The sequence below is a fragment of the Centruroides sculpturatus genome, unplaced genomic scaffold (assembly GCF_000671375.1).
Source record: "Centruroides sculpturatus isolate CEXI.00-Female unplaced genomic scaffold, Cexi_2.0 scaffold1102, whole genome shotgun sequence".
Lineage (NCBI taxonomy): Eukaryota > Metazoa > Arthropoda > Arachnida > Scorpiones > Buthidae > Centruroides > Centruroides sculpturatus.
In genome coordinates, this window is record NW_019385212.1 from 116,995 (window position 1) to 139,468 (window position 22,474).

Here is a 22,474-nt window from a genome sequence, read left to right on the forward strand (position 1 = left end):
ATCCATAAACGTTGCTAACACGTTGATAAGAAGCCATTCCAACTCAACATCCCTCGAAAGGGAGTGGCATCATCCGACTATCACGACTAAAACACTTGGGTGGTCAAAGTACTAACAGGATATTACCCCAAGAATCCTTTATTTTTTTTTTTTTAAATTCATTTTCTATATTAAAAAAAGAAATGTACATTTTAGTAAATACTTGGTAGAAAGTATATAGAAATTATATACGCGTTAACGATAATGATTCAAGCATTTAGAGTCAAGGTGAGATGTGTTTAAAAATAAAACGGGGTGCAGTTTTTGTTGTCGCTTTTATTTTATTGTTTGGTGAAGCAATGCGACAACTGTTGGACGCCAAATGACAGGCATATGCGACACCTGGGCGTGTGGAGACGAATAATTGAGTCGAAAGATAACCTGGGTGGAGCCACAGCCATCGTTCGACAGCGCCCTTTTTTCAAGGTCAAGCGATTAGTCAGTGGTAAAAAAGCTCTCTCCTGTTTTTATACTAAATGGCTCCCTTTAACGCATACCACACCGAATAATATTTACTAAAAAAGAAGAAGAAAGTGCCAGAGATGTTAGGCAGAGCGTGTAGCTAATTCTAGAGCTGTTAACCCCCCTCCGAATATATATATATATATATATATATAAAAAGAGGAGGACTACTTGGCTATATCTGGTGTGTCGTTTGCCCTGGCGCGGTTCTTTCGTCTGAATCCATCTGCTCTCCCATCCAAAAACTCCTCCCTGGCCTAGGGGCACCGTCACGTGAACGGGGAAACGGGCGTTCCGGTCACGTGACGGCGCGCCGAATTCCTCCTATTCCTCTTTGAATAAACGAATGGGAAATAATAATAGTAATAAATAAACAATGAATAAATGCCCGTCACCCGAAGAATCTTCTCTGAACGTTTCGGGAAACCATATTGGGTTTTGACCTTCGCGACAACCTTGAACCTTACGACGTTACGGTGAGTGATTTTTATTGCTGGTTAAGCAGGCAGCCGAGCTTTTCGAATATTTTGGAAGGATGCTTTGTTTAGATTTTTTTAAAAAATTTAAGTATTTAAATATGCTAATTTAACTTCTTCAACACTCCTTTCGTGTAGATCCATACGCTTATCTTCCACGTATGTATTTTCGTTAATGCCATGCATCGGGGGGTACAGTCGGGGGTTCTTTTTTTTTTCTTGAGTCACCAACACCTGCTTTATATGTCTGCTGCGCTTTTTCTTTGTTGTAGAAGTCCACTTCCTGTTGTATGTAGGGCAAATTGCGATTTCTTTCATAGAATCTTCAGTTTAGTGAGAGGTGTGGCAATGATAACGTTCATTCTTTGCACCACTGATTACGAAACTCTGATTAGACTCGTGCTGACAGTGTTTCCCAAGCGATAGAGTATACTTGGACTTTAATAATTAGAGTTTTCCCCTAGTTATGATATTAAAAGAGAACGTAGTTACTGGAGTCTCCTGTATGCTAATTTTGCATATTGTAATCGCATTGCGTAGCTTCTTGTATGTTTATAATTTCGTTTTGATTTTACGAAATGGTAGAATTAACTTCGATTTTTCTTGTTTTTCAGAAGTTAGCGACTACTCGGAACTGGGAGTGGGCGTACGTTCGTTTTGGGCAAGCATTAACACCTCCAGGTAAGTTTGTAACCCGTAAACTTATTGCGTCCTTCTGATAAAACTTAATTTTTCGACTTTGCACCCCACTCCGATACAAAACTTGTTATTGAAACATTAGAAAAAATATATACAGTATCAATTTTATGATAAAATTGAGAAAGTTTAAGTGCATTGCACGCCTCTACGATTGTAAATACGTCACAAATCTATTCGAAATTGTGTCATTTCTACACATGTTTACACTCTGCTTGCTTTGTTGAACTGGCTATTATTAATTATTACTTGATCTAGCTATAGAAAGGCATTTCTTTTTTTTAAAAAGGAAAAAAAAAATGGGCACAGAGGCTAAAAATTACAAATGAAACAAAAGAAGTTTAGACGTATCTAATTGGTGGCAGCTGATATAAATCGTGGCTCTTGTAAACGATATTTTTTTTCCGAAATTAGATGCATTTGGGATATTCTCTTGCAAATTTACTTCATCAAATTTTTGGCAACGTTAAAGGAGCCATCCTTACGACGATACGGAAGTCGGTCATGGTCCTCAGATTCTCTCTCTCTCTGTAAACTCAGTGATTTACTGTCCAACTAGTTCACCTTCTAAATTCTGGTTATGTAGGCCACAACTACTACTCTTGTCTTTCCTTATTCCCTGCTTTGAAAGCAGAATTAATAAAACCTATGGGGTTAAACTAAATTAAATCCGTACAAGAATCTTCCTATTTTCAGTTCATTCTTATACGCGCGTGCCCGTGTATATATATATATATATATATATATATAGACATGGCGATCTTCGTGTTGCGCCCATTTACATCAATAAAAAAAAATTATATCTGCATGCATATAAATGTCGAATCTTTATTTTATTTTTAAATAATTTATTTTATTTTTGGTAGGATTTGTTTTCTAGGAATTAGATGGCAAAATAATGATTTAAAAAGAAAAAAAAAAATGGTGTTTCGTTACAAAGGGGATGGTTTACGGACCAAACTACTGTTGTGTTTTATACGAAAAGCGTAGTATCTTATAATAAATTAAAGAAAGAAAAAAAAAACACTAGCAAATTCTAAATGGGTCATGGTCACGTTTCGCTACCACATTTACATTTTGACCATTTTTGGAACAATGACATCACGTCCAATAAGTCCTGACGGGATGGGTCATATAATTGCATTCTTAGGACGGGAAGAGGTCGGTTGGGATGAGGATTTTTAACTACTTTCTTTGTCCTCGTTCCTTTTTTTTTCTCTCTCTCTCTCTCTCTAACATGTCCTACATTCAAGTATTGAGGACGAGTCTGTGACGTCACGGTACGGACAAAGATTCACCCATTCTCTCCTGATATAGGGAGAAGGGTTGGACGTTGGTCTTCGTAAGATATCCCCCCTCTTTTTTTTTATGAATTTAATAAACTTCTGACTCATTGTTTGCAACTAACACCCACGTCACGGTCGGTAGCAATGTAACGTTTTCAAAATATAATATTTTAACCCAATTTTTCTTGCGACACTATTGGACGTGTTATATTTTTTTCATCAATAACGCGAATGTATTGTATTCTAACGTTCGATATCGTACACTGTATCCCTGTATTTTTCTCTCCCTTACCCACCATATATCTTGATATCTATATATATATATCCTTAGGGCGTACACTTTCCTATCTCGTTACAATATATCTCTCCCCCCTTTCATTTTTTTGCAGTGGACTAACCAATTTTGGAAGCGCTGAAGAGGTGATGCGGGATTCTGCCAAAAACGATCAGCTGAAGGTAAGTGTTGCGTGATTGTATTTAAAATATTTCTCTTGTTTATTATTATTATTATTATTATTATTTAACGAAAGCATGCGTTTGTCTGACCGGTCGCGCTTGCTTAACTTGTTTAAATAGCGTAAAGTTTGCGGTTCGAGCTCGCACGCTGCCATATTGGCGTCACGAGTCGGTATGGCACCCATCGTCCTTGAGCCCCTTGCCAGTCCCCAACCGGTCAAGGTTGGCGAGACTGAAGTCTTGCCTTAAAAAAAAAAAAGAAAGAAGGAAAACGATTCGTAAGCCGAAGGTACCCGTTGAAATGACGTTTTGCCACGAGAACACACGAGTGTTACGAGTGCTCAGCGGGGGTGGGGGTCCAATCGAACGCGCGCGTGCCCCCTCGAGAGTGGAACGCTCTGGTGGTATTCATTTATCATCCGCTTCCATTATAGGCTGGCGGTGGGTCTAACAAAATAGATGGCACCAAATGATGACGCTATCGGCGATTCTTACACCTTCCCACAACCCCCTTCTCTAGTTAGTATTCCGTTGTTAAAGGAACTGACAGTGTCGTCCGTGTAGGAACGTTGCAGAGAAGGTCCTGGCCTTTTGGTCCAGGTCTTTCTTTCCCCCTATTTCTTATCTTATCTGTTAAATCGACGATTCGAATAATTGAAATTCTGCTTTTGTTCTTATGCGGATCGTGTGGTCGGGGAGGTTCTATATGCCGCACGTTCACCCCGACTGATTGGCACTGAGCCGGATGGCTACAAAACCAGATTTCTTCTTCTTCTTCTTCTTCTTCTTTTTTTTCGTGTGTGTGCGGTGTGTTATTTTTTATCATTTCTAACAAAATTGTGTGTTTATGACCAATATACATGCTAGACACGTTTCGGATGTACCCATCGCTATGGCTCCCCCTTCAATGGGTTTACATGCACTTCCACTTAGCTTACACCCCGATCGCGTGCTGCGGTCGATAAACTAAGAGGAAATAATGCTTCTGATTCGGGTTCAAATCCCGATTATTCCCGTGGCTTTCGAATTTGGGACAAATGCTCGGTGGAGACAAATGATTAACACGTTCATTAAAGTCGCTCTGGTTTTTAATAGTCCTTATTCTATTTGGGCACTGGGAGTGTTAGCAAGCGCGAGGCGTTATTACGCAAAATTTCTGCCGCCCCAACCATTAGCTACGCGACATCTGGGAGGTGGCTAACTCACGACTCGCATCTCCTCCCCGGGCCTGTCGGGTTCAGAGGTCAAGCGGAGGAGGAGGGAAGACACGTGACAGACGCACGCCCACCAGGGGGCAGTAATCGAGCCTCCAGTCAGGGACAAAGAAAAGGGAATGATGGGAGCGGACGAAAATGACGTCATTTGATGCGGTAAATGATGCCATATTTTTGTTATTTACGCATTTAAGATGCGAGGGAACGAATGCGTTTCTAAACCACATTAAAAGATAAATGATCATTATTTTTTTTTTCTTCTAAATTATGAAAATTTCTTCAACCTTTTCTCATTTTTTATCATCACATATTTTCATTTTATATATATATATATATATATATTTAAAAAAATCTCCCCCCGGTTTAATACCCTCTTTCAGGACATCTATCTTCAAAAATATTTTGGCATATTTTTTCCCTCCTCTCAGATTTCTTTAAATTTTCTACGAAACGCCATTTTCTTCTCAATTTACCATCACTCTTTCATCATTTATTTACAAGGTTTAAAGTTCAGGACACAATTTTCACGCAGAAAAACCACACGTTCTTCCCCCTCCACCCTTGCAATATATACATATATATATATATATATTTTTTTAACACAGAAAACGCCATTTCCGCCATATTTTTATATTAAATTTCAACGCCATTTTCTGCAATTAAACCCGAGAAGATTTCTTTTTTTTTTTTTTTTAAACTAGTCTACTAGGTGCATACGTGGCATTAATTCTCCATTCCTTCCCCTTTAAGTTACTCTGTTAATTACTCCCGTAAATGCAATTAAAATAAATCTTTTGTCGTCGTCTCCTTCTTCACTTAAATAAACGTAGAGAGAGAGAGGAGGGGGCATAAATTGCTTAACTTAGTCTCATTAACAGGTAAAAATAATTATGCCATAAATTTTCCTTTTTCGTTTCCTCCATTGTAACCAAAAATTGAATTTATAACAGCCCACAATGAAAGTTATGTGTGTGTGCGGCAATAACAGAGTTCCGTAACCTTTCCGTGTATTTTTTTTTTTTTCTTTTTCTTATTATTTTTAATTAGAAGAGTGCTTTTGGATGTTTACACTTTGGGAAAAATCATTTTCTTCTGTCAACATATTGCTAATTATACGGTTTATATCGAGTAAATTCCAAAGAATTGTTGTGTAGAGCGGCGGTCACTTGTTGCACTTACACACACACACACACACACACACACACGACGTTAAAAATCGATCCCGTTTGGATGATAAATTCCAAGCTTTCGTATCGATTTCGCTTATAATACTGCAGTCGACTTAATGTTAATATTATTTTCTTTCTACGATATAAATCGCTTGCTAAATTTACTTTTTACACCATAAAAATCTACATAGAACAATTACGGTGTTACAATGGTACCAAACAGCGCCACACGGTGGGTAATAGAGGCCCTAGGGCAATATATATATATACAGTATATATATTGGTACCCCTATAGGATATTAAATTATTATATTAATGTAAGGCAAATTATATAGGGGTTCCTCATCTGAGTATCCCATTCTAGTATTCTGGATAAATTCTACTTATTTATTACATATTTTATGATAAACTGATACTGAAATCATAGGCCATTAATTTATTTTGTAGATATTACATGTGGAATTAAAGGTAAAAAAAAGGCTCTACTCATTTAAAATCTATTGTAATGTAAAGAATGCTAAAATACTAGGCACTATTGGCAGGCTATTCTGCTTATTTAAAGGCTATTTTACATGGAATTAATATAAAATAGTGAATTAAGATAGTTCTAGTATCATTTCCATGTTAATTGACTAGCTATTCTATATGGAAATGAAACTAGGAATCAATTAAATTATCAAATTATAAGAGAAATCTATGCTAAAACTTTATTTTTATAAACAGAATTTTAGCATTATTCTTGCATAAAATATCTAAACTTTTTGCCTATGTTTTTCTATAAGATAGAAGGGAAAAAACATGCTGTTTTACGCTTCCTGACTTTACTTTCTCACCGGCAAAACAAATTGTCTCATCAGAAGAAATTAAAACAAATAAATTATTATTTTAGTTGTTTAATTGAAGAAATTTATAGAGAGAAAAACAAAGGAGACAATTCACTTTATATGTAAAGCTGGGCATCAATAGGATTTATTATTCTTTATAATACTAAATGATGGTATTATTGACATTATTTTTCTTCTAGAGGTGATTTAGCAACTTAATTTTAACATTAATTTCATTTTTCAATGTGTTTTTAAATAAAATAAATGTATATATGATTCAGTAAACAATGAGAATGATATTAGAAATCTCAGGCCATACATTTATACACTTTATATTCCTTACTAATGATAAATTATATTAATTTTCTAACTCTTCCAGATGAAATTAATGACAAAATTCATTAATTTACTAACTATTCTGATGTCAAACATGTTAAAAATGTTAAAATTCTAATCATTCGCTGGCTCTTCTACATGAAAATCATGCCGAAATCCTTTAATATGAAATTTATGCTTAAAATTCTAATAATTGGGGTTAAACAATACAGTTTTAATACCTTTTGTTTTTTTTCTTTATTGTTTAAATCATAAATGTTGACTTTATTTTTTACTAAACAAAACTTTAATTTATTCTGTAGGCTATTTAGGATATAATTGCATAATTAGTATGATGATTATCATATAATAATAAAAATATATATAAATATAACCATCATTTCTATACAAAATACAAGATTTTTAGCATGAAAAATGTTGAAAATTTATATCTTTTGTATATAAATACAGAAAATATAAAGAAATTTTCAATATTTCCATGCTAAAACTCTTATATTTTGTATGGAAGTGTTGTTAATATGTATGTATTTTGATCATTACATAATAATCATCAATGGTTTCTATATTTAGAGTAACATTTTAGGGTGTATTCACTATCAACAGGGTTGAAATTCATGTTTATTTAGTTCTGATAGTAAAATATGAACTAAATATTAATCCATTTAGGCCAAAAGTGTATGAAAGTAAAGTTATACAATGATAAAAACTCATAAGAAGTTTATCAGTTTTTATTTGCTATCTCCTTATGTTTCTTGTCCAAACAGTTCATCACTTCTTTTTATTTCTCAACCCCCCCTCCACACACACACACATACACACACACATATTACTGTTATCTTAGTGGAGGGATCATGCAAATTTATCAATGAAAGTTAATGTAATAAGCACGAGTTATTCCTTAGCCTCTTTTTTGTGCGGTCTTTTTAAGGTTAATGCATAAATATAAACGTTATATTGAGAAGGCATGTTTCGCCTGTCGCCGGGTGCGACGTCTTTTTAGGGTGTATCCAGGTCTTTTTCAAAATCCAGCCCGCCCGCCTTGGGTGGTGAGGCTGATAAAGTGGAATGTATTGCGTGTGCCGACGACCCACAACTTCCTCAAAAATGTTCCTCAACTTTTTCGACATTTTCTTAAATGTCGGTGTATCAAGAGGGATGCCCTTCTTCTTCTTCTTTTTTTTTAATTTTTCGAAATGAGAAGAATCCTCCATTCTTATGTCTTTAGATAGGCGCCACCCTTCTTTTCATTACAATAGTCTGTGGCCGGTTTTCCGACCCCGGACAGCACTGGGTGTGGGTTTTGATGACGGCAGCCACGTGCCGCCACATAGAGCACGCGTGGCGCTCAAATTAAATCCTGACCTTGAAGGCTAAGGAGAGGCACAGGCCACACCCGTTCGCTTTCTCTGTAGACCATGCTGTGACTTTGCTCAGACGCTTTGGCGATTTTCGAGGTGATCGTTTCTTTCCAGTGACGTCATTGGTAAGTTTACTGTTAGCATTTTTATTTATTTATTTTTTTTTAACCCCCTTTTGTCTTAAAATTAATTATGTCGTCGGAAGTAATTTACGCTCCCCAATCGCCAGAAAGTTTTTCCTGATAATATAAACATTTATAACCATTTTTTAAACACCATTTTGGTGTGTGAAATCATGGAAATTTTCCATTTCCGAAGAGAATATCTCTTGATATTCAACGCTGTCTTTCAGAATAATTAGTTTAAAGATTATATTTTAATCTTATTTACTATTAGAAAGAGAATTATACGCTTAGAAACAAGAGGCAAACTATTAAAGTTTTGATCCATTTGTTCTTTGATGGTGCATTCTTCCGAATCAGAAAGAAGTTAAAAACTAGATGTAAACAGTACAAAGTACAGAGATAAAAGGAGATGGCTTTATTTAATAACATTACAACCGCGTAAATTTCCAGAGAATTCGGCATCACGATCTTTATACATCTTTATAATCCCTAAAATTATTTCTAAAACCTCCACTGTTACGTGGGAGAATTGACGGTTTGCACATTCTTCGGGTTCCTTCTTATACCATTCAAGATTAACTCAACAAATGCTCCAATTTATTTTATAAATCGACTTAAATCTCCTTCCAGTCTGAAGATAGCCCATTAAAAAGAAAATAGGTGTGGTTATTTAATCCAAAGACGTTTTTGGTTCTGTCGCAATGAATCTTCCCAGCGGGATGGGTTTGCCTGCCAAAGTGCACAGGTGGTCAATGCAGGAGAATGAATACAACCAACCCGAGTACAGAAGTCGTGACCCCACCCTCCCCTAAAAGAATCTCCATCAGTCCATCACGAACCGCATGGGGGCTCCCATACACGTTTGCCCCATTACCGAGGAGGCTCCCTTTCTATAATCATAGGTCGTGCCGGGTCTAAAGTCCGGGTTTACGTTTTATCCGGTTCTCGAATTTGTGGATATATCGATTATTAGTCTTTTATTACTTCGTTTGCCAACGAAAACAATCGAACATAAAAAAAGAAACAAAAAACAGTAGTCTAAGGACTCGATTACGTCGCCATTTCTATCGTGTAGATCCTATCGGCTCAACTCGTGATTGATATTTCCTGAAGGCTATGGAAATATCAACTTCCTTCGTCAAATACAGAACTTCTTTATGAATTGATCACCCCTTTGCTTACGGGTTTCTCGGGGTTTTAATCCAATCATCCGTTTGCTTTTCTTATTTTTAAACTCTTATAATTTAATTGGTTTGGATTCGAGTATTGAATAAGATGCAAATTGCATTTTAATTTAGGAATTGTAAGGTCGCCCGAAATTGATTCTCGGTTCACAGTTCGCATATTCATTTTCCCGATTCATGACTCCTTTTGACATTCTTACAACAAAACATTGATAATCAGATTCTTGCAAAGTAGTTAATCAGCAACTACCATGTCGACAGGTCGCGGGTTCGCTACCTGCTGTGCATGCATAATTATCAAGCGACTTATTGCACCGTAATGATTTTGTGGGATTTTAATGAAGCGATACTGTTCGCTCGTACAACGTACGAAAACGATTTCAATTTGTTTGGCTTGATTAGAAATTTTTTTCCTTTTCATCCCTTCTTTCGAAGACCTTCAACCTTATTAAGCTTAACCCCTGAAATTTCTGATTATGAAAGGGTGAAAGCAGGTGCACTACACTTTCGTCTTATGGCCCCGAGCATAACACTCTGCCCGCGGGTCAATGGCCCAACGGAGGGACTTTTCAGGTGTAGAGGAGGTTAGAATGGTCAGAGGGCACACCTAGAACTATCTCGGTGATGGACATCGACAAATATTCGTGGGAATACTTTAGAAGTCATAATACAGGAGGTAGTTATGCTTGTTGTATAAGTTTTTAGCATCCCTTGTACTGAGGAGGTCTACACGTAATGATGTCTTAAGGGTTATATTTGGTTCAAAGGTGGACAGTCGTATATCAAAATGGTACAGAGCTCATTTCGCATACACTGTAATCTAATCCATCTGGAAGAACAGGAAAATCATGTGGGAAAATATTAAGTCGGAGATATAACATTTAAGAGAATGATCGGTTTGTATCGGGCTTGTTTTGATATCCTGCAAAGTGTCCTTAAGGAGTGAACGAACTTTTAAACATATTCGAGGCATTTAATATATGGTCTAGTTAAGGATATTCATTTTTTTTGCTAAGTGGAAAGAAGAAGAAGAAGAAGAAAAAGGTTTGAACCGACTTAGTAGGGCAATCATCGGAGCGGTTGACACAAGACACTTTTATGAAGAATATTCGCAGTTTTACACAGACCTGTATTGTTTATTATCGTCGTAAAATCGGCAGGAACCAGATCCGCTATCATTTTTGTATTGTTAGATGGATAATAGACATGATCTAGTCACCATTTTGCATTGTTATCGGGTAATAGACATGATGAGAAACTGTTTTTAAAGTAATGGGCAAGGATCAAACACGCGTAAACCCGAATTGGCTTTATTTTTCATCGCAAACGTATGTTTAAAGGAGTAATAGATATTCCGATAATGGGCGGATTAATTGCGTAAATCTTTTTACGCAACCGATCCACCCATTTTATATACAATTCTATAGAAAGATGGGCGGATCGTATATATATATATCTTTTTGTAAAATGGGGTGTATTAAATGCCATTACGGCCATTTTCCCGCTTATAACGCTTACGTTATCGATAGTTATATTTAGATACAAAACCGACGACCGTACCGAAGTTTTATTAATGACTTAATTTTAATTATAAAGTTGGTTTCAAAAGGTCAATGCGAAGCCGGAAGAAGAGTACGGCCGTTAAAAGTCATGTTCCCTGGTTATTAATCGCATTAACGAAATTGTTTGATTATATCTAGTCTGGGAGATTGAAGGGGGAGATAATCAAAGTCAGAACATCCCACCGAGCTATTCAGCATAAGCGACGACCCCCTTTTGTTTTGCAACTTACGAAAAAAGCTGCGTAAATTACACGCGGAAAGTTACGATAAAACACCACCTAGCGGCAGCCAAAATACATAATTGAGTGAACGAGATTATACGACCCGACTAGTAGAGTTCACCCTCTCTTCTTCCCACACAACGGCACCGAGTCATAATTCGGATCAGCCTTTAATCCTCCCCCTGTAAGTTCGCAGGTGATAATAAAGCGCTATCTTCCTTCTCCAGAGACCCGGGCCCAGTTCCCAGGCTCCACTTGGCCCAACTCCTCCTCCATTTCTACCTGCCACCCCTACCGTGGTATGGTAAGTTCACGCTATGCAAATGACGGGCGCGAAGACAATGGACTTGTCCCGTCCACTCCCAGAGCGCGTGTTCATCCGTCCCTCCCCCTACCGAGTTGCATGGAGAAATCTGGCACACTTCGATACTCCCACGTGTGGCAGTCAGTCAGTGGCTCCCATTCCGTCCAACATACTTTTCCTGCACTCTCCGTCCTTAAGACGTTACACTTGATTCTATCTACTCAACGCGAATGTTCTATCTTTAGTGCAAGGCAGATCGACTTGGATACAGTTTGTGTCATGTGTTGTGTTTACACCAGCTCGGATGCACTTCCTTATTTTTCCGCTTAAACAATCGATTCGGATTCCTGGATGTTTACGGTACGTATTTACTTATTTATTTTTAATTAAATATCGGTCTGAGGAGGAGGATCGCTTGCGTAAATCCTTCCTTGATCCGCGCGTGTGAGGAAGACATTTAAACTCCACGCAATTTCCATCATCTACGTAGCGTACAATACATATTGCCATGGGTTTCTAGAGCCAAATTTCTATAATTTGATCCATCAATTCGTATTAAACAGGGTCGAAGCAATATCCAGAATTCATGCGTGAAAAGAATTTAAACTTGAATTTTTAACTTTTATTATTTTTATGGTGCGTATGCCCTTTTTTTTTTTGACTGATGATCGAAGGTAGCCATGCGAATCAAATGATTGCAATTTTTAGCATGGATCCTTTTTTTTTAAAAAAAATTTTACGGATAAATTTGTCTGGGGCATTGCGTACGATCCGTGGACTTCCTGAAACAAACTTTGCCTCGATTATATTAGGGTGGAACCACCCTGTGTGTATTTATAAACCATGGAGGAACATCGAATGGCATTTTTAGATTTTCTTCGAATGGTTTTTTAGTTTTTTTTTTATTATTATTTGGAGGAGAATCCTCTATTAAACATCGTATCCGATTCCGTACATCAGGAAGTCCTTGAATGTGTACTTTGTAATTTTTGATAAGGGCTAGGATATCCTGACAAATATCCAAACAATATAAACCATCTGTAATTGTTTTAACATCTTCAATATCTTTTTTATATCGTAAATTTTTAATGGAGTTGATATATGGAATTATCGAGATTTTGACGAGTAAAATATAACACACCCTCTGAATTTTATTACATTCTAAATCTACTCGTAGAGAAGTATACATTAATTGCATGCAATACGTGGAGAATTTCATGCAATTTATGAACAATTTCTTAATAATAAACCACAAAGTCTGGTCCCTCGAGAGAGAGAGAGAGAGAGAGAGAGAGATGACATTTTCAACTGATTTTGTGGTCAGTACACAAAAGAAGCGATCAGTGAGGATCTTAATCGGTGGTTTACAGATTTCAACCTGTTTACAACGGAAGAAAATTGTCCACTTGGTAGTGTTTGTAAACAGAAATCACCTCCCGGTATTGCGCAAACGGGTAAAGTACCAGAAATTATATAAGCAGCTCCCCATATCGATCTAGTAGATACCCATCTAGGTCATCGAATCGGTTATCACCGAAACACGCACTGGAAGTCCGTGATAAAATTCGTGACAAAGGTCGTCATCGATCACGAACTAGAACGAAAAGCGTGACGGATGCCTCATTTGAATGACGCGATTGAAAGAAAAATGAGGTACTCCTTTGCCTCCAACCATGATGATAGGGTTTAAGAATCGACCTAATCACTCGTCCTCCCCGTGCCTCGTTGTGTATTACGGAATCGCAGGTAAACTCGTTTAGATTTATTGAAAACAAACCGACTTGTTTCCTTTTTCTTCTTCTTCTTTTAATCTTCTGTTCGTCCTTGGCCTGTCTGGTCAAAAACGTCATCTTTTGGAAAAGTTTCTCTTACGAAAATCCCTAAAAGATAAGGCTATCGAAATGTAAGCTTTCGCTAATTACAAAATAAGGATTTCTTCACCGGAACCGTATCGAGCCATTTCCTCCCTCCCTCCATCTCCCCTCCTCTTTTTCTTTTTTTTTTTTTTTTTGGTTGGCTGCGAAGAGCTGATTGTAAGCTTCCGTGCTTTTCTGCTCCCGGTTTTTATCAAAATATTTCCGTCCTTCCTCTCTTCCAATCAATGCACAACGCGCGATTCTTGTGCAGTGACCTCCCGGAAGAAAAAAAAGAGCCCAAGAAAAAAAAAAACAAGGGAGAGTGTTCTATTCTTAGATCGGTTCCTCCTCGTACAAGCAAAATGCCCGATCTGCGGAAGGAATTTCAATTACGTTCGAGGGTGAAACTCCCAGAAGGAGATATGCAACAATAGAGAGGCGAGAGTCACAAAATTTCGGGCTCCGAATTTCGCTTTAAGGAGGTACGATTTAAATTTAAAAAGGGGAGGAAAAAAAAAAAAATGGAGGTTTTTGTATGCAGGTTTAGTAGCCACCATATGGGTGTAAGGATGTCGTACTGTCTACGACCAAATCGCACTGTGGGGGATAGGCAGGTGTTGTCTATGACCCATAACCCCCGACGGGGACACGGCTGTCGCGTGTACTGTGAGTCACAATCGCTATATCTGACTCATTCTGCGGTCTCCCAATTTCTGTTCGCATTCTCTGCCAGGAAAAAAAAGTGAATCATCTTAAACTTTGCCCTTTAAAAGCCGAAAAAGAAAAACAAGATAGGAAAAGAGGGAGGGTCGACGTTTTCCCCCGTCCCGAAATTGCCCACACCGTCGTTTAAAATGTGCTCGTTTTCAGTAACAGATGAAAGAGGACGAACGAGAAGAAGTCGGCCTGAACTTTGAACTACATTTTTTGACGAATGCGATATTTGCTTAGTAGCTGAAGATTTAGATGGGGAGGCGGTGCCACGTTGCTTGGCAGGCCAGCTGCTACGACAAGATGAGGAAGTTTAGAATCCCTTATCTCCACGTTATTTATGATGATGTCACTCCCCCTCTTGTTACCGGACCGGCCGAGCGTTCGACAGAAGGTAGGATAGACTCGGAGTTAGTGTGACGTAGGACGAAATTTCGATTCTCACATCGATCCGCCCACCCTCGAGGAATGATATTCGAGCGCATGCAGGAGACGTCTTGCAAAAGCGTAAGTGGCACGCGAAGAGGAAAAAAAAAATAAAAATAAAAATATACGTGGAGGGACCGAACTCGTGACGGTTCAGAAAATGACCCGCCAGGCGTCTCCTTCCTGACTTGCCCCGGAACAACTCGGAGGGGGCTTAAGGTGACCTCTTGATCTAACGTGCTGTACCATCTCCTCCCTCTTTTAGACGACGGGACTGAAGAAGGGGGGAGGAGGATCACGCAGCTGATTCGTGAAAGCTCCCACCTTCCAGACCGGAATTTAGGCAATTGCTAATTAATGGTTGTCGAACGTAGGTTTTCTTTTTTTTCTCTCTCTCTCTCTCTCTCTGTTCTTATTCCTGTCTTTGACTGACTTCCTGGCGTAGTAGGATTAAAAGGTGAAGATGATACTAATAGATTAATGCCTGGTGTGTTTGCTCCTTCTGTTGTATTGGCATATTTTATTATTTATTTAGACGATTTTTCTTACGTTCTCCACAAAAATCTCTTGGGTTTTCGAGGAAATTCTCATCCGGGTATGTCAAATGATGTGAAAAGTCGGCGTTTTTCTAGAGTCAATGACCTCTATCGGTTGGTAGTCAATATCCGTTAGAATAGAGGGGGGATTGTGAAATATATTGCTATTTTTGGAGTTCTTTAAATTGCATACTGGGCAACGTTCGGTGTTTTTCTGCCACCAAAAACACTTTCGTCCTGTGGCCATTTTGATAGTGGATGAGCCACTCCGTGTCTTATGTTCCGATGTACTGTACGGTACGCTGCAATTCTTGTGTAACCTCAGGCGTGATATCCCTCTGTTCAGGTCTTCGTGAGTTTCTATTTATTTATTTTTTAACGATCGGATGTATATTTTTGTTTGTTTGTTTGTTTTTTAAAGGAAAAACTTCGCATCACTGATATGAACTCCGTTAAACGGAAAAACGGATATTTTGAGTACGTTCAGCTTGGACACGCTTCCAAAATCGAAGCCAGTTTTTGAAACGTTCGGTTTGAGGTCGCGTCAATGATTCACATCCTTGCAATGTCGTTGACTCGTCCGACCAAGCGTAAAACGCCCGCAAAACACAAAAAAATGGCGACGAACGACACAAGACAGCACAGAATCGGTCATCTGAGGACAGCAAAACCATTCCTTTGTGGGTTTTTTTTTTACAGACTTCATTCAGTTCTGACAAGCCGACGTAACCAAGATTTGATGCGGCATTTCCGCGGTTGGCACGATGTTTCTTACGTTCATCCAACCCTCCCCCTTACTAATTTCCTAAATTGAAAAAGAAAAAGAGCGAGGTTGAGGTATTCGAACCCGAATCCGTAGACAATCGGACACGACGATTGCCCGTGCTCTATGATAGAAATTCTTTTGCAAACAGGAAGTATGCGTTTCCAAAAACGTGTTTTGTCTGCCTGTTGCTGCTGCACATTTCTTTTAACTTTCATGTCTGACATGTAATCGGAAATGTCTCGTTTGCTCCCTCTTCGGGATTTTATCATGCGTGAGACATTCTCGTATAATTATAAAAACACACGATTCAAAAATCAGCCAGCAAAATGGAAATCCTTTATAATCATTGGCTCATACCCTCTTTAGAGGTAGCTCGTAATATTCCAGCAGCGCTTTAGTGTGTGTGTGTGTATTTTTTTATTATTAAAAAAACGAATTTTTTTGTTGCAGCGCGAAGGCACGGTGCACAGCCGTTTGTCACCAACCCTGGCTACCCTGGTACCAGTTCCACGCTACTCGCCTCTGCCCATGCAACATACCATGAGTTCGGAGGAGGTAGGTATTATAAGCCCACATCTTTTTATATATATATGTGTATATAATTTCCTGATATCATAGGCGTTTAAAATCCGGCAATTGTTTGGTCGAAGTATAAACGGGATCCCCCTTTTTCCCATATTCATCTTCGGTCACACCCTGTCACTGTGTCAACACGACGCCATTATCTCGACAGATGTTTGGCTCGAAAGGCAACTCTCCCCTTTTCACTAGGCGGAGTATTTATAGCAACACCCTCAATCCGCCAGGCGGGCACAAAGGTCGATAGTTGACCGTAAACAGATACCAACCATCAACGGCGATTTGCGAAAATTGTATTCTTTGCTTCGGTACCGACCGGGTTGTGTACATAGGACCGGGTGCCACGCCTTTGACAAATGGCCCGACGATAAGAAAGACAGACACGACGCCCTCTTGGCAAACATCGGTATATACTTCGCCCAAACACATTGGCCCCCCCCACGAATTATATATCGATTCGACTAATTTTTAAGGTGCTTATGGTACCAGGAAAATTTCTGATGCCTACGGTACGGGTGCTGTGAACGGACTTATGACACGGGTTCTTTATTCAGGCTGAATGTCCCCCGACGCAAATGGAACCAGTCGATCTTTCCGTCAACAAAAGCAGGTCGTCTGCGGATTCGTCTCCAGCCCCCTCTCCTCCGTCCTCTCCAGACACTGCCAGCTGCATCGATTTACGACTTAACAAAACCGCAGGTAGGTAAGGGCGCCATCTGGTGGCGGGTGCGCCAACTACGCGAGGGGGTGGATCGTGACGGGACGAGCGTCCCATTTGTCACGTTTCTTCGCGTGACGGGGGTGGAAATTCCTGGGCGTGCAATACCGTCGGCATTCGGTACCTTCACGACTAGTCATTTTCACGGGTAAGGCAATCACGACCGTTGGGTGACACGACACCCCCCGGCGGGTGGTGCGTTGGCACCGGAGATTTATGGCGTACGAGCGACGTCTAACCCCTTTTAACCAACCACTCGGCCCTGAGGAAAAACCGGTGAGTGGGTGAGGTGAGATCAACCACGATTCTCCACTCGTCTCTCGCATGGCCGCGTGACATGTGGACAACGTGCTTTATGACCGGCCACTCGTGTTTTAAGACGGGTTTATTGCGTTGTTAGCAATTAAAGTAGCGCCCAAAGGGCCGGTTTTTTGCCTCTAACCCGTACATGCAACCACATTCAAAGTTTTTTTTTCCCTCCCCTCTCCCCCTCCTCTCTTTAAATTCCCGTACAGGACGTAACGCTGTTACATGCTAGTGCGATTTCGGTGGTTATGATATTCAATTCGAATACGCGCTGACCTCCCTCGAGCATTTTATCAGTAATTTGATTTAGTGACTCTTGGATTACACGCGATAGAGCAGCATATATATATTTTTTTTCTTTCCTTTTAAATCCTCTCCCTTTAAAGCCTTGCTTATCTGTTCGAAAATTAAATATGATCGTGAGTTATTAGTTTCTTAACCCGGTCAGGGACACCGGGCAGAGAGTAGTTTTTCCTCTTTCGTTACAGCCCATGTTAAGTTGCAACCTTTTATAGTCCTGATACGGGGGTTTTCGAAGCTTCCTCTCCAGCACGATCCTATCTGAGCAATTCGGTTTTACCAATATTACTTAATAATAAAAGGGAGGGGGGAAAAAAAGATATATATAATGGCTTCGTAGTTTGCAAAAACCCATCAAGATACGCTAATGCCGCTTGGAGAGAAAATGGAGGAGGGAAAGAAGTAAACTACAAAGGGAAAAAAAACGGGTACTTCTGGGTTTATTTCGCTCTGTCACTTATCTCACGATACGCTTTGTTCCTGTCAAGATAACTAGACAGGTATTAGATCATCATTAATATCGAAAGTATTATAATTTCCCCGCCAATGAGGATTTTTTTCGCAATCAAAGAACCGGGTCTTTCAGGAGGACGAAAGTGGCATCTTATCAATTGCACTTTTTTTTAGTTCTGATATGGAATTACGTCGTGCAGTTACTTATTTTTTTTTGTATCCAGAGAGGCGTTACGGTAACGAATTGATTCTGCGCCCTCCTATATATCGAATTTCGAACGTTGCCAGGCGGACGTGCCTTGCACGGACCGGCCCAACTGGTGGTGCGTGTGTGACCCACCGGTTTTCACAGCGCGACACGATGTCCGCGGGGATTCTTCACCCTCGGGCTTTCTAGCAGTCGGTAAGTCACGGTTTCGGGGTCGGAGGTGTCGAGGTCGGGCTCCTCGAACTCCCCAGCGGGCTACCCCGCGTGTCGATGACCCGAAACGCCCCGAAGCAGGAAAGCCCAAAACAGGATTCGAGTGCCTTTTTTAGGCTCGGTGTAATGTCACGTTGGATTAAATTAATGGTGTGATTTATCCGCAACTTCAAGGCTTTCGGGAAAGATCTCCCCCAAAAAAATCGGGTTCTCCTTGATCTGGCATCCGAGCGGAGGGATTTCCTAAACTAAGACGGAAGCTATGTATAACAAGGACACCGGAGTTGGGGGTAATTCCCTTCTTGGAGAGTGCTTTTTCCTCTCTTTCTCTTTCTCGCTTGGCGGATGACATCCGCCCGAAATTGGCTCCATTCCAGATGGCAGTAAACGGCAATGGGCGGAGTGGAAAAACTAATTTGATGCTTTCGTTGGTAGCGATCTCTTACGCGATAACCCAATCCATTTCGGGTCGCCGTTCGACCACTAATGGGTTGCGTTGCGGCCGGCATCACCTCAACTTCGATCGTTATCTGAATGGGGCGTGTGTGACGTCCTCCATCTGTTGTTCTAATGCTCTAACCTCCATATCCGAAGATCGCAATGGCGTTCTCTTTTTGCCAGAAATCTCCCGCAATCCTCTCCGCTCGGGGGTTTTGTATTGCATAATGATAATGCTCGCTACCAACAGGAAGCTTCTACTCGGCGTTATTTATTCTTCTGTTCCTATTCATTCTGACAAAAAGCAGGAAGTGAACATCCTTCGAGAATTGCTACTTAAGTCGTGTTTGTATATCTGTGATTTAATATATATATATATACATACATCGATGTTATAGAAGGGTTTTTGCGTGCGTTCATTTGTTGCATAGCCCGAGGTTTCAAACTAATTTAAAACTTGCGACGGTTGCATCATCGATTAATTTTGCTGTCATTCTTGGCAACACGTGTTCTCTCTACGTGCTATTCTTTCTATCCTCCATTTTCTTACACTTTGCCGTGTTTTTACTTCTGTCGTCTCCTATCGTCTCTGTCACGTTTTTTTCTCTAATTTTTGCTGAATTTTTTTGACATTTTCCGTCTTTGTTCGTTAAGTATAAAAAAAAAAATTAAATTATAATCTATAAGATTATAATATAAGACCCAGCGATAGTTCATAAATTATTAAGACGTGCATTCCTCTGTACTTCTTTATTGTTACACTTTCTTTCCAGTGTTTTCCCGTGGCCTGGATTGCCTGCGATTTTCGCGTTTTAAAAGAATTAACATACCTGACATTGTATCCAGCAGCCATTTTGTTTCTTACCGTATTTACTTTGGCTGCAAATTTCCACGAATCCTGCAGTGAAATCTATTCTTTCTTTCGGCAAATCTTCATGAATTTCAATTATACTAGCATGTCATTTTCGAGTTCTGTTTTTCTTCTGGTTCCGCCGCCATCTTTTTTTTTTCTTCTCTTATTGATAAACTTATCTTACGTAATCTCTTGTATCTTGTCGGTATCTTCTACTTTGTCTTTGCTGTTTTTATTTCCTTAATTTACAACGTAAATAAAACGAATTGATCAATTAAAATGGCGTCCGTTATCGTATGCAGATGATCTAGAAGCGAAGAAAATTAGGGGGATGCAATTCGGTTGCACGTAGCAGTCGTGTGAACTGACACGGAAGAGAAATTATTCATTTTCAATTTCTGTCGCGTTACAATGTTTGAATGACGGAAGTAATTATTGTATTTTTTTTTTTTTTTGTCTTTGTTTAGATGGTATCTCGGACAGTAATAACAAGACGACAACCACAACCTTCCTGTCGTTGCAGAGGATAAAGGAAGCATCGCTGTAAGTAGCCATTTTTTTTTTTCTTTTGCATGATTAATTTCGGTAGCATCTAGCAGTAAATAGATGAGACGCCAGCTTACTGAAGTATACTATACTCGTATTAGGGACCCGATCGGGTGCCTCCGATCCGGTTGGAGAAGGACGAAGGTGGGGTCACGTCTGCGTCACGGTTGGGGTCAAGGAAGCCAACTCTCAATATCGTGCCAAAACGGATCCGGGTCTCGGACCTTCAACCGGTGGCATCTCCTCTGGTTTGGCTCGGAAGTGTGTGGCTTCATTATACAAAATGCGCGCGCCAGGAAAACACCTGACCCACTTCCTGTTGGCGGGAGACGGAGCCGCACCTCCGCGCTCGTTTTGTCCTACTTGGACTCCCCCGCATCATCGTAGTTGTTATGAAGTGATGTGGGTGTAGCGGTGCGAGTCGAGCCGTTTACTCCATCCGAATGGTTCCCACAGTTATAAATAACCTTCTCCTGTTGTAAGAGTACGGTACCATTCCTCCAATCACGACGTATAGAGTACATGATCGTTCTCCCCCCATTTTTTTTTTATCTGCCATTTTAATTAATGGCACTTGGCAGACCGGATCGGGATGATCTCCCGACCCTTTGCAATTATTAATTCCAGGATAGTGTGCCGCCATTTTTAATATATGTGGTGTATTTTTGATCTTGCAGAGCCATGAGTCAACAGTTACATCAGAGAGCGTCGTCTGCGGTCACTTCGGTCAACGGATCGCTCCATAATGGCATTATGGGACACGGAAGAGTTGCGGTCACCCAGTCACCATCTATGGTAGTGACATGTTCGGGTCTAACGAATGGTAACGCGGGACTGGTCAGCTGTAACTTATCACCTTCAGACGTATATTCGGACAGTCTGAGGAGGCGGAAAGTGCACAAGTGTGATTTCGAAGGCTGTGACAAGGTCTACACCAAGAGTTCTCACCTAAAAGCTCACAAGAGGACGCACACGGGTAAGCACCGTACGGTACCTCCCCGAAATTACGTAACTGGTTTATTCCTCTCGGTCTCACGCCTTTCGTGACTTTCCAATTGTCGCCAAAAAACATCGCGACGCCTTTGGCCAATACATCCGGTCCCGTTCGACCTATGAACCGACAAATTGAAATTCCTAATTTCTCCGTATCGCCAGCGGGCCCGACGCGAATCACGAACGAAATTTCGTCCGTGCAGCCTTCTCCCGGAAGTGACGGCCGCAAGAATCCCACCCTAATTTCAATCTCTTTTGTTTTGTATTTTTTTTTTTTACGGTAGATGGCGACACCGCGACCACCCCGCGCGATGTGTTATTATTCACGTTCTTTTGTTATCTGTTTTCAGGTGAAAAACCTTACACCTGCACGTGGGAGGGTTGCACCTGGAAATTCGCCCGGTCAGACGAACTGACCCGTCATTATCGGAAGCACACGGGTCAGAAACCGTTCAAGTGCCAGTTGTGTCAGCGTTCGTTTTCCCGTTCCGATCACCTGTCCCTGCACATGAAACGACACTAAAAAAAAAAAGGCGGCTGCCATGTTGAACGTAAGTACATTTCTGCAAATCGCATCCTCGTCCACCCACGGTTTCCTCTCTGACACACCCTCCTTTTTTTTTTTCCTCTTCCAGGTTTGAGTACATGTACATTCGACGTCTGGCCAACCACACGGTCAGTAGGCCTAGTAAAGTTTAACATGAAAAAGAAAACAACAACAATAATAATAATAACAACAACAAAAACAAAAAAAAAAATAAGACGATGCCGTGCATCCTGGCAGGAAAAGAAAACTCCACGACGGTGACTTCGGCCCACGATATGAGGCGTCGGGTCAGAGTTCAAACATATAAAAAAAA

General features: G+C 40.1%; 1 protein-coding gene across 2 annotated transcripts in view; it reads left to right on the forward strand.

The window, feature by feature from the left end:
- Positions 1-22,474, forward strand: part of LOC111636205 (Krueppel-like factor 6) — a 36,209-nt gene extending 13,735 nt beyond the window's left edge. For both annotated transcript variants that reach the window (XM_023381408.1, XM_023381407.1), the window contains exons 2-9: positions 1,592-1,658; positions 3,349-3,415; positions 16,458-16,562; positions 17,141-17,285; positions 20,543-20,618; positions 21,299-21,597; positions 21,965-22,165; positions 22,250-22,474. In XM_023381408.1, coding sequence (XP_023237176.1) covers positions 1,592-1,658; positions 3,349-3,415; positions 16,458-16,562; positions 17,141-17,285; positions 20,543-20,618; positions 21,299-21,597; positions 21,965-22,137 — 932 coding nt within the window. In that variant the 3' untranslated portion in view covers positions 22,138-22,165; positions 22,250-22,474. The remainder of the gene's footprint in view (positions 1-1,591; positions 1,659-3,348; positions 3,416-16,457; positions 16,563-17,140; positions 17,286-20,542; positions 20,619-21,298; positions 21,598-21,964; positions 22,166-22,249) is intronic.